This window comes from Lactuca sativa, chromosome 9 (genome assembly GCF_002870075.4).
Source record: "Lactuca sativa cultivar Salinas chromosome 9, Lsat_Salinas_v11, whole genome shotgun sequence".
In the NCBI taxonomy this organism is placed as follows: Eukaryota; Viridiplantae; Streptophyta; class Magnoliopsida; order Asterales; family Asteraceae; genus Lactuca; species Lactuca sativa.
In genome coordinates this window covers 105,065,876-105,077,551 of record NC_056631.2, presented here as the reverse complement: position 1 = coordinate 105,077,551, position 11,676 = coordinate 105,065,876, and the positions used below count along the sequence as shown (strand labels likewise).

The 11,676-nt window shown below is 31.3% G+C and overlaps 1 protein-coding gene across 2 annotated transcripts; it reads left to right on the top strand.

Moving 5' to 3' along the window:
* The first annotated feature begins 2,012 nt into the window (after positions 1-2,012).
* Positions 2,013-5,928, top strand: LOC111905571 (phosphoglucan phosphatase DSP4, amyloplastic). 2 transcript variants are annotated; one of them, XM_023901262.2, is made up of 14 exons: positions 2,013-2,157; positions 2,241-2,313; positions 2,414-2,476; positions 2,593-2,692; positions 2,839-2,915; positions 2,991-3,067; positions 3,208-3,288; positions 3,967-4,099; positions 4,169-4,228; positions 4,339-4,395; positions 4,513-4,608; positions 4,751-4,810; positions 5,055-5,162; positions 5,613-5,928. In XM_023901262.2, the coding sequence occupies exons 1-14, from the start codon at positions 2,132-2,134 to the stop codon at positions 5,742-5,744; spliced, it is 1,143 nt and encodes a 380-aa protein (XP_023757030.1). In that variant the 5' UTR covers positions 2,013-2,131; the 3' UTR covers positions 5,745-5,928. The 2 variants fall into 2 exon arrangements, with proteins under 2 accessions (XP_023757030.1, XP_023757031.1); XM_023901263.2 differs by lacking the exons at positions 2,013-2,157; positions 2,241-2,313; positions 2,414-2,476 and having other exon boundaries at positions 2,593-2,715.
* The last annotated feature ends 5,748 nt before the right edge of the window (positions 5,929-11,676 follow it).

Here is an 11,676-nt window from a genome sequence, read left to right as displayed (position 1 = left end):
TTAAAGTTGAAGAAACTTTTTACAAAAAGCTGAAATACTAACCAATATCCCTAATAACCCTTTTTAGGGCTAAATAACTCAGTCAATCTTAACCAATTAAACTATTTTTAGCCTAAAACATAGTCAAGCCAAATGACTACAATCTAGGAAAACAATCTATTCATTCCAAGATTGTATGAAGATTTTATGGGTGTTCAAATTAGAGAAAAAAAAATCTACAAAAAAACTCGAAATTGTAAAAGAAAAAATTGTTTTTGTACATACAACTCAAACACAAACAAGTAACAAATGGCAATTGATCATCATTCAACACTTTTCTACAAGATTCAAACATCAAGAATCGATTTTAATATAACAAGATTCAAAAACTAGGAATTAAACACTAATCTACTAGTATGTAAACCTTGAATCCACACATAATTGGTTTTAACATAGAAAGAATCGATTTTAAGATCAAGAATAGATTTTAACATCAAAAACACAATTCAGACATGTACAAATAATCGATTCATAGCAAGATTTTAACATAATTCTTGAATTGGAATTTAAGAACATAATTCAGAGCAAGATTAATAATCATATCTTGATGGAAAGAATGAAACTTGATGATCAACTTGAGGTCTATTAGGACTCTTTTATATATGATGCAAAATTTGATAATTTGAGGGAAATTGCGATTTCTCATTGATGGTGGAAACAAGGAAACATCGTTCATTTCCTTTGGTTTCCAGGGTATTAAAGTTAACTTTGGTTTTATCTGTCATGGTCGCAACTAGAATAGTTAAAAGATGTCTTTTTCCATGATGAAACTTCACAAGATCGGCTTGCATAATAAAATCGGTGATGATTTTATAAACAGAAGCATTGATTTATAATGTACAAAAAAACACTTATTAATGTTAAGATGGAAAACTTAATAGAAACTAATTCAAAAAACTAGTAACAAAGAGATGAACCTAAAAAAAGGTAAGATATACACCAGTCTCTTTTATCTAAATTTTGGAATTTTAAATTTTGTTCATATGTTATAATTTCTATCAAGAAAATTTTAGTGTGCTCCACCTATCAAAAGGTTTATCCCTTGTATATGTAGAGGGTGTTTGGGATTGTTTTTTTGGCTTTTAACTTTTCCAAAAAGTTAAAAAGATGTAAAAGATGTTTGGGTATTGAAAAACATCTTTTAAAATAACCTTTTGTATAAAAGGAAAAGATAGTGTTTCAAAAGTCATAAAATCTTATCTTTTTATGACTTTTGAGACTTTTTAACCTGAAAAGTTAATTTTTACCCTAAAAATAAATACAAACACTTTTTTAAAGATTTTATTTTGAAAAAAATCATCGGGTAAAAAATCCTTTTACAAAAAGGACTTTTTCCAAAGACCCCGTAATAAAATCCTTATTCTAATAAAAGAAAAGTTTTATTCTCCTTTTGACATGTGTCATCCTATTAGACCTCCTAATTAATGCATATTTTATTTTCATTTTGCCATATGTCACCCTATTATGTCTCCTAATTAATGCATGACATTTGTCATTCTATTTATTCTTTATTTCAAATTTCTCATTCTAATTATATTAAATTAATAACATTAGAATAAAAATTAAAATAAAATTAATACAAACTATCTAAAGTGATATAATTTCACATATTTATTTAAATCAATAATTATAATTTTGTATAACCAAAAAATCTCTTAATTAATAATTTATTTAAAATAATTGATTAATGATTTGGAATTTTTTTTCTATAAAAATTTAATTTATTTTTGTAACCATGGTTATTCGTTCTTCGGTTATAAACTAGTTTTAAAAGTTAAATGAGATTGGTTTCAAGTAAATCAAATCCAACTTTTTTATTGTTTCATGAGACGGAGTACGATCACCGCTGAGCGATTAAACATGGTACCACGTGATCACCTCTTGGAAATAACCCCAGTGACACGTGGCATGCTCCGATAAAAGTAAACAGAGAATGGCATTTTAGAGAATCTTGGTAAAGGCAAACCCTTTTCTTTAACCAAACCGATGTATATAAACAATCCCCATAAAAAAAATCTAACTTCCCCCTCTCTCTCTCCACAACTCAACTTCTCAGATTTGTTCTGTTTCTTCCACTTCACACACCTCCAACATGAATTGCCTTCAAAATCTCCCAAGGTTTGTTTCAATTTCACTAATAATCAATGCTAATTCGTCGAATAATTACTACAAATCTGTTTACATTTTGAGTTTTTTTTCAGATCGTTTTCATTTATGTCGTTACAAAGCTTCGGAATTCAATCTGCAATTCACCCGTGTTTTGTCAATACGATGGTAATTAAACTCCATTTCCATTTCCACTTCAGATTATATGTGTTAACGTATGTTTATCACTATCGATTAATTTAGCGTGATTGTAATTTTATATGTTTAGACAAATCAACATGAAAAGCGTTTGATGAATGCTACTTGTCTCCATAGAAGCTGTTTAGTTAAGGTAAACTTCATTTTAGTTTCTGAAGATGAAATTCTTCATCGATTTTTTTGTGTCAAGACTTTAGTGTCACTAATTATACTTTGATATAAACAATTAATTTGCATCTGATTCTTTAGGTAACACCTAGCTCAAGTACATCTATCGACATGGAAGGTGCTAAAAGTGAAGAGAAATCTGATGTTTATAGTAATAACATGACTGAAGCCATGGGTGCTGGTTAGTTCCTTCACAATTATAATGTTAGTAATGTGTACTTTAATAATTAATCTTACGAAAGATTTATTTGAGAACCATATTTATATTTTAAGATATCATCAAAAAGAGTTTTAGTAAATAATTTGTTGCTTATAAATTGATTTCAGTCTTGACATATAGACATGAGCTAGGAATGAACTACGACTTCATTACTCCAGATTTAATCGTTGGGTCATGTCTTCAGGTGATTTTTTTTATCCAAAATATGATAAATAATCCATTATAAAATGACTTCTGACTTATTTTATTAATATTATAGACTCCCGAAGATGTTGACAAGCTTCGAAGTATTGGAGTGAAAACCATTTATTGTTTGCAACAAGATTCAGATCTTGAGTATCCGAAAGATATTTAAAATACAAAACTGTCTCTTTACATCAATTTTTAAAGTTTACATACACACATGATGGTTTCTTTTTTTCTCGAAGATTACCCTTTAGAGAGGGACATTTTTTTCCCTTTACTTGTTTTTTCAGATATTTTAGCGTGGATATTGGTGCTATTCGTGAATATGCATCCACTTTTAATGACATTCAACATTTGCGTGCAGAAATAAGGTTGAGTATGATTTGTCCAATTGTGCTTATTTCTATAGTCTTCTTTTTAACTTTTTCATTTAAAGTTCATATTTTGGTCAAGAGTTAATATGGAAAACACAGAAGACCACAACTTACTCTTATCAGCTAACTTTAGGAATAATCACATAAAAATCATTAAGTTTGTAAGTTTTTGTCGGTTTTACTCTTTTGAGGATTTTAGGTTCATTAAAACCGGATGTTTGCATCTTACTTTATTTTAATTTTTTCAATTTTATCATCTGATTTATTAAAACCCTTACGTTTGACTGAAATGTTCATGTTTAACCTTTTTTTTGGTTCATAAAATCCCTTAAGTTCGGTTTTTTGGTTCATTAAAGTCCTTAAGTTTGGCAGAAATTTTTAGTTTTATTTGATAAATTTGCAAAAAGGGTAAATTTGAAAAAAAAAAAAAGTTGAAAATTTGAGTAATTAATGGACCTAAAATATGACTATAGATAAACAGACAAAAACTTGCAAACTTAAGAGTTTTTACGGCATTTTCCCATATTTTTATTTAAGCAATGAAGTATTTCCTATCGTGATTAAACCATTAAACTATCATTAACCTTCTAAAAAGAATCATTTTATATACAGTTTTGATATTAGTATAAAATACATAAAAACACAACGTATGTAACTACTTAGTTAATGAATCAGAGACTTTGATGCATTTGATATGCGGTTGAGGCTTCCATATGTTGTGAGCAAATTGCACAAAGCCATCAATAGAAACGGGGGAATTACTTATATACATTGCACAGCTGGCCTTGGAAGAGCTCCTGCAACCGCGGTATACCTAAAGTCTTAACTTATCAGTATCAGTATCAGTATCAGTAATTATGGTTTCTATGGATTACAGCTGGCATACATGTTTTGGGTTCAAGGTTATAAGCTAAATGATGCTGTTACTTTTCTACTGGTAAATTTATTTATCAACATTAAATTCATGTAATTAACTTATCAGTATCAGTATCAGTATAATGTCAATCAGTATCTGTAACAGTAACTCCTGATTTTATTTGTATGCAGAGTAAGCGGTCGTGTTTTCCCAAAGTGGATGCTATAAAAAGTGCGACAGCTGACATTGTGAGTCATTATTGGTCATAATTTATAAACCCAAAAATTATGTGAAATATTTACAAGTGAATTTACTGTTTGTTAATGGTAAATTTTGTTTGCTCATGAATTGATCTTTTTTTACAGCTTACTGGCCTAAAAAAGAAACCTGTCACGTTGACATGGAAGGGCGATAAATCTTCTACAGTGGAAATATCTGGACTCGATATTGGGTGGGGTCAGGTTAGATTTTCAGAATATACTTCTGTAAATATAAATATAAATATAAATATATTATAATACAGTAATATTTTCAATTTAGTTTTTCTAGAATCAGAAGAAGTCCATCTTAATATATTATTAACGTCGTTTGTTTTTATTACAGAAAATTCCACTGGAATATAACGAGAAGGAAGGCTCGTGGATTCTCCATAAAGATCTACCAGTAATTATCTCCTTAGACTAAATTACATAAATTTCAAAATGGTCCCTATGGTTTACAAAAAGTCACAGGTTTAGTCCCCAAGTATTTTTTGACATGAATGGTCCCTGTTTCAATTTCTTGCATGTTTGTTCCATGTGGTTCCAGTTTGTTTCATGTGTAAAATTACTAAATTACCCCTGGTTAGATATGTTTTTTAGTTGAATAATATTTTACAAACCTGAGGGACCATTTATGTAAAATACAGGAAGGGCGTTATGAGTACAAGTATATTGTGGATGGTGAATGGCTAACTAATGAACATGAACTTGTTACTCCTGCCAACAAGGATGGCCACGTCAACAACTATATCCAGGTGTGATTTTGCTTCTATTTCATTAAGAGTAAATTACTGAAATCGTCTCTGTGGTTTGGTCAAAATTGCACGTTTGGACCCTAACTTTTTTATTGCATTCGGATCGTCCCTGTGGTTTGATTTTGTTGCGTTTTTTGTCTCTGTGATTTGATTTTGTTGCATTTTTCGTCCCTTACATACATAAAGTTAGGGACTAAACATGCAACTTTTACCAAACCATAGGGACGAAAAACGCAATAAAAACAAACCACAGGGACGATCCGAGTGTAAAAAAAAAAAGTTAGGAACCAAACGTCCAATTTTGACCAAACCACAAGGACGATTTCAGTAATTTACTCTTTCATTAATTATGCGGTTATCTTCCAAAAAAAAATATCATTAATGAATGATATCACTTAATAGCAAAAAATAAATAAAAATAAATACTGAAACCCTAAATGATCGATTTAGGTAAGTGATAATGACCCAAAGAGCGTAAGCAGTGAATTGTGGGGGAGATTGGCGCGTGATGATTTTGATCTATCAACAAATGAACGAGAGATCATAAGGCAGTTCCTGGACACGTGTCCAGATGACGTGTAAGAATGAAGTCATAGATACCATTGACTGGGGTACAAATATGATGGTTAACGTACAAGTTGTAGTTGCACTTTGTTAAGGCCAATTTGGTCATTTAGGAATAGTAGGTACTCTAATAAACTGTCGTGACTAACAATATAGAAATGTCATATAATATTCAGTAAATGGTATAGTGGTTGTTATTGTATCCGCTTAAATATATGTTTGAGTATAACTTTACAAAAAGGTTAAAAGCCAAGGAAGCCTTCACTACTACACAAATGATTTAATAATGCGAATCATTCTTTATTTTTGAGGCGGTTTATGGTAAAAACCACCTCATTAAATGTATAGAGCATTAAATAATACACGAACCGTTTTAAAAAAGCATCAGATAAATTTTCAGAAGCTTTTGCTAAGGCGGTTAACAACAAATATCATCAAAAAAAAGATTTTTTAGTGCTATTTCATGTAAAAGCATTATTTTGGATTTTTGATGCTTTTTTTTTTTATAAAAGAGCATCATTAAATCTTTATCTTTTGATGCTATATTTTAAAAAACACATCAAATGAAAACGCTATGATTTTTTAGTGCTACTTCATGTAAAAGCATTATTAAATAAGGATTTTTTGATGCTCTTTTTAATATAATAGCATCATTAAATCTTTATCTCTTTCCCGCTAAAATTTTCGTTTTAGCTTTCTAAAAACCCTCCATAACCACCACCAAATTCCACACAAATTGCATCAGTAAAATCTAAAACCGCCCCAAATCATCTCTTTCCCTCTAAATTTTTGTTTTAGCTTTCTAATATTTTCAGCGGATTTACCCCCAATGGCGGTCGAAAAATTCTAATCTCCCCCCAAACCTAAGTTCCTCTCGCCTTCAAAAAAAATTCTAATCTCCCTCCGACCTAGGTTTCCCTCCCACTAGAAATTTTTTTGATTGAAATCCAACCGAGCCCTCATAAATCTATGGCTTCATCAACCATTCATATTCCTAAACGTTACTGGTTATCTTCATTTCGCATCTGATGAAACCACTAAATCCTCTGCTTCTTCTTCATAAATGAGAATTTACTCCTAAGAATTCAACGTCATCTCTTTTACTTCGACTAAACTTCTCCCTAGTGCAAAACCCTAAATATCTCCATCCTTGTAGCGGTAGATTTCAGGGTGCCAAGATTCAGTCTCAAAATGAACGCAATCAAGTATGTCCTACACCTTATACATGAACTTCTTCCAACTATAGTATTTTTTCCCTAAAAAAGGCTATGGAAGGTACGCAATATTGATCACATTAACTATTCAATTAAAGAGCATTATTCAATTTGGTGATTTTTTTCGATTTCATCAAGTATAGTTGAAATAATCATGTTTTGTGTTGTTTTTCTTTTATTTAAATCGGGATTTCTATGACTTTTCAAGGAGGATCGATAGATATAAGAAAAGTGATTCAGCATGAAGATTATATTAGAGGATGTGGAGCATATTTACATTTAGGAAGCACAAGTAAAGAAGGAAATGATGATGGGAAGAGATATGCTGGCAATGAAGAGAGGAGGTGTTCGATTTGAAGAGTTGCCACGGTTGTTTGATTGACCTGATCGGACCCTTCCACGAGAGGTATTTGCAGTAAAAGCAGCAGGGGGAGGTGTCGATTCATGCAAGGAGGAGAGAAAGAGCTCGTGGCCTTCAGTATGAGCGACCAAATCACGAAATAGAGGGCGCGTAGGGAGAGCACGATGGGCAGTGGAAAAGGTCTCGAAGGTCGGTCCCAAACCACACATGAAACAGTGACTTTTATCATCGTTAGAAATGGGTTTTCCAATGGCCTGTAACTGATCACAAATACTCTTAAATTGCTTAGCATAATTAGAGACAGAGAGCTTACCCTTCTTAAGTTGACGTAAAGAATCTTTAAGATTCTGGGATCGTTCCTGGGAATCATGGATATAGGCAGATTCCAAAGTAGTCCACACTTCACGGGGGGTGGAAAGACCAAGAACTTCTGCCATGGATTCTTTAGAGAGGGACGATTGAAGGATCAAAAGAACCTTTTGATCGAGTTCCACCCAAGCATCATGGGCTGGGTTGGGAGCTGCTTTTCCGTCAACGATGGTGGTGGATGGCGGGATGGTAGAGGAACCATCGACATGACTCATCCATTTTTGATGAAGAAGAAGAGGTGTAATCTGATTCTTCCAGAGGAGGTAATTAGAAGAATTTAGCTTGATGGTCAGCATGTGAATGAGGGTATTGAGAGAGAAGGTATTTTCAGAGGAGCCCATCGTCGATTTCAGAGAGGAACAAGAAGAGGGGAGGGGCGATTAGGGTTAGGAACGTGAGATGGCTGATACCATGTGAGAAAGTGATAATTGTTCACCTTGCGTGTTATTAATCAATAACATGTACTTATACAAAATACAACAAGAATATAGGAGATATACATGGAATATTGTAAGCTAACTAAAGTAAACAAATAATCTAATTATGTATGAGATTTATCTCCAATAATCTTGCAAGAAAGAAACATCAAGCCAAAGTGGCATATTTGACAACCGAAAACTCTATCAAATCCATGGAGTCTGCTGAGAACTCATCTGCATGTGTTCCAAATGATTCAAAAACAGATAAGAAACCACCACCACCGTCATTACTAGTTATTGCAGGTTCAAGTGAGGTTTTAAAGAAGAAAATGGAGTGGATATGTCTTATTTGTAATGTGAGTTCATCAAGTGAGATTGATTTACAGAAGCATCTTGAGGGAAGAATACAAGGCCAAAGTAGCAATCATAAGAAAAGGAAATAACAAGTGAGATTGGCGTCTTTCTTATCTATATAAGGCGGTTATATATTTTCTAATTCTGTTGACTAATAGCATCAACAAATGATTGATGATATTTTATGTTGCCATTCGTATTGTGTTTTAAAAGGCAGTTTAATTTTTAAGGCTATTCAATAACATCATCAAAAAATAAGTCTATTTTATGAAGCTATATTTTATAAGGCGGTTTTGGACAGCATCAAAAAATAAGTCTATTTTATGAAGCTATTTTTATGAGGCGGTTTAGGACATTTTCTAAGGCGGTTGTAGAACCGCCTCAAAAAACAACACTATTTTATAATGCTATATTTTTTGAAGCGGTTGAATAACCGCATCAAGAAATAAAAAAAAAACCGCTTTATTAAAATTCTTCTGTACTAGTGCTTCCTCACAAACTTTATAGTTCATACAATTAAGCACCGAGCAAATGCGCATGCTATATCACGAGGTGCTAGCCAATTTATAGGAGAATCGATCAAAGCGTTTGAGTGGAGAGAGAAACAAAATTAAAGAGTAAATTACACGAATAGTCTCTATGGTTTGGAGTAATTTGCACGTTCCTAAAAGGTTTCACACATCACCCCTTTCTCCTAAGATTTCGTCATTTGATCGTCTCTTATAAGCCACGTCAGCAAAATAACCCTGACATCACTTTTTCTGCACAAAGTACAGCCATCAAAACACCAATATTTTTTGAAAAGATACAACGAGTGAAATTTTGAATAAGATCAAAACATTTGACAAACAAGAATAATAAGTCTTCATCGCAATTACACTCTTCGTAACGAAAGATAATCACGCCAAAAGTTTGTCATTTCATACAAATAGAAAAATAATCACTTCGATATTCCCAAAACACTTCGGAAGGAAAATAATTTGATTATTCGGAATTTGAAATAAAGAAAGAAAAAATATTTTTTACTTGATAACTTTTAGAAGAACATAAATAAAGTTTTTTTTTTTGGATTTTCATTTTTCAAAAGAACATAAATAAATAAAATATTTTTGGGTTCTTATTTTTTAAAAAAAATATAATTAAGAAAGGAAAATCTTTAGAAAAGTGTTAATGTTTTGTTCCGGTTTTAAAGAAAAATCATAAATTTTATTTGGTTAACAAAAAAGTTATGATTGTTGGATAAAAAAATCAAATCAGTCGGTTAGTTCCAGAAAAATCTTATTATTTTGGTTTTTAATATAACAATTTGTTTTCTTTAACCTACTTTTAGGTAGATTGTAATAAAGTGTGCACAACATAATTTGAATATCTTATAAAACTTGTGGTATAAATTTGTGTGGAAAATAGATTATATGGAGGATGATGAGTTCAAAATGATGCTAATGCCATTGTATTGTGGCAAATAATTGGTTATAGATAAATTTGATTGCTAGTTTTATGGAACTTAATGAAGTTTATTCCTATTCATAATTTGAACCATCACATTTCTATATTTTTAGTGAAAAAGTAAAAAAAGTTGAAGTAAAAAAATTAGTACTTTTTTTTTCATAAACTAGGCTAAAATAATGAGACTTTTTTGAAGATAACCATGTACAAAATAGTTTATGGGTAAAAAATGGTTGATTTGAAATTTTTCCATCTAGTAATTTAAACTTTTTGTTAATAAAAGAAAATTGGAACTTTTTATAAACTAAACCAAAATATTTGGACTTTTCTGGAGATTTCGCATTAAGAAAATATATTTTAGGGTTTCTTGATATCAAAGAAAAAAATAAAAGAAAATCTTTTTGTGAAACTTTCTGATTATAAACAAAAACAAAGTATGAGTACAGAAAGTAAGAAATGAAATTATGAAGCAATTAAACTTGTAATGTAACGGAATTTTGAAATTTCAAAAGAATAAAATTCATTTCAAAATGAGCAAACAAGCCAACTCTTTATACTCAAGAACTTTAAAGTTTTGAACCTTTCAAAAAAGTTAGTAAGAAATGAAATTATGAAGCAATTAAACTTGTAATGTAACGGAATTTTGAAATTTCAATAGAATAGAATTCATCTCAACATAAGCAAACCAGCCAACTCTTTATACTCAAGAACTTCAAAGTTTCGAACCTTTCAAAAAAAAAAATAGTTAATATTTTCATTGATTAAATTTTGAAGCCTGATATGGTTAAGACATAATGCACTGAGACTACATACAAGTAAATCAATTATGTTATACCCTATGCAAAATGTCCTAATTCGCAAAAGAAAAAAAAAATCTCGACTGGGAAGTTCATTAGTTTCCTTGAAAAGAAAATAACAAATTTTCTAGAGTTTAAACACAACACCTTATACACTAGTCATTGTGATCATCAATATATTGTTTGATTTAACTTGCAATCAGTTGAATTTCCGCCTTGTTTCACCATGTTGTGTCATATACGTACCAAATATATGTCATGAGTAACAGATATATGCCATACATAGATTAGTATAAGGAGATGTTATATTTATGACGAGATATCATGGGTAGAAAATTGGTGTCATGTGAAATAAATTAATGTGTAAAAACATGAGAGATTGTGCCTCATTGAAATAAAATGGATCGTAACTTTCCGTGTTATGAATTTAGAAAGATCATATGTGATATGCATGAGTTTTATCTATAGCTCAAAATCCTCACCCTATCAAGCTCTATGGCCCTAATGTATCACATGCCAATTTTATTGTCCAAAAAAGTCAATTTGTAACAATCCAAGGTAAATCATTGAATCTTAATTTATGGGAATCATTAAGGATTCTAGTTAGTAAATCGTTGAAGAAAAACAAGGATGTAGCACCCAGCCAAATCAGGTAATTTCCATTCTTGACTCAAAATGTAACTTTTTTACAAAAATGATCCCTACAACGGGCGTACTTGGGGCATATCTTGGGCATAGGTCATTAAAAGGTAACGTGTGTGTGCCTTTAAGTATGCAAGGCATACACAAGGAGAACGTAGGGTGTACTTGGCTGATGAACAAACCCTAATATTGAGGGTTCGAGCCCTATTTAAACAACCTTAACCATCAAAAATCCATTCCACCTTCAACCTCAATCCTCCCAAACAACCCCTTGCAAACCCTAATCTTCACTTGTGAAATTTTAGGCCTTTTTAGAGTTTTGTGCTCATTTTTTAAGAAATGAAGCTC

What these genes read in the sequence shown, in the direction of transcription:
- LOC111905571 (XM_023901262.2), top strand. Translation starts at nt 2,132, where the DNA reads ATGAATTGCCTTCAAAATCTCCCAAG. An exon ending in GACTGAAGCCATGGGTGCTG is followed by an intron (nt 2,693 to 2,838) that starts GTTAGTTCCTTC and finishes AATTGATTTCAG; the next exon opens with TCTTGACATATAGACATGAG. An exon ending in TTCTCCATAAAGATCTACCA is followed by an intron (nt 4,811 to 5,054) that starts GTAATTATCTCC and finishes TGTAAAATACAG; the next exon opens with GAAGGGCGTTATGAGTACAA.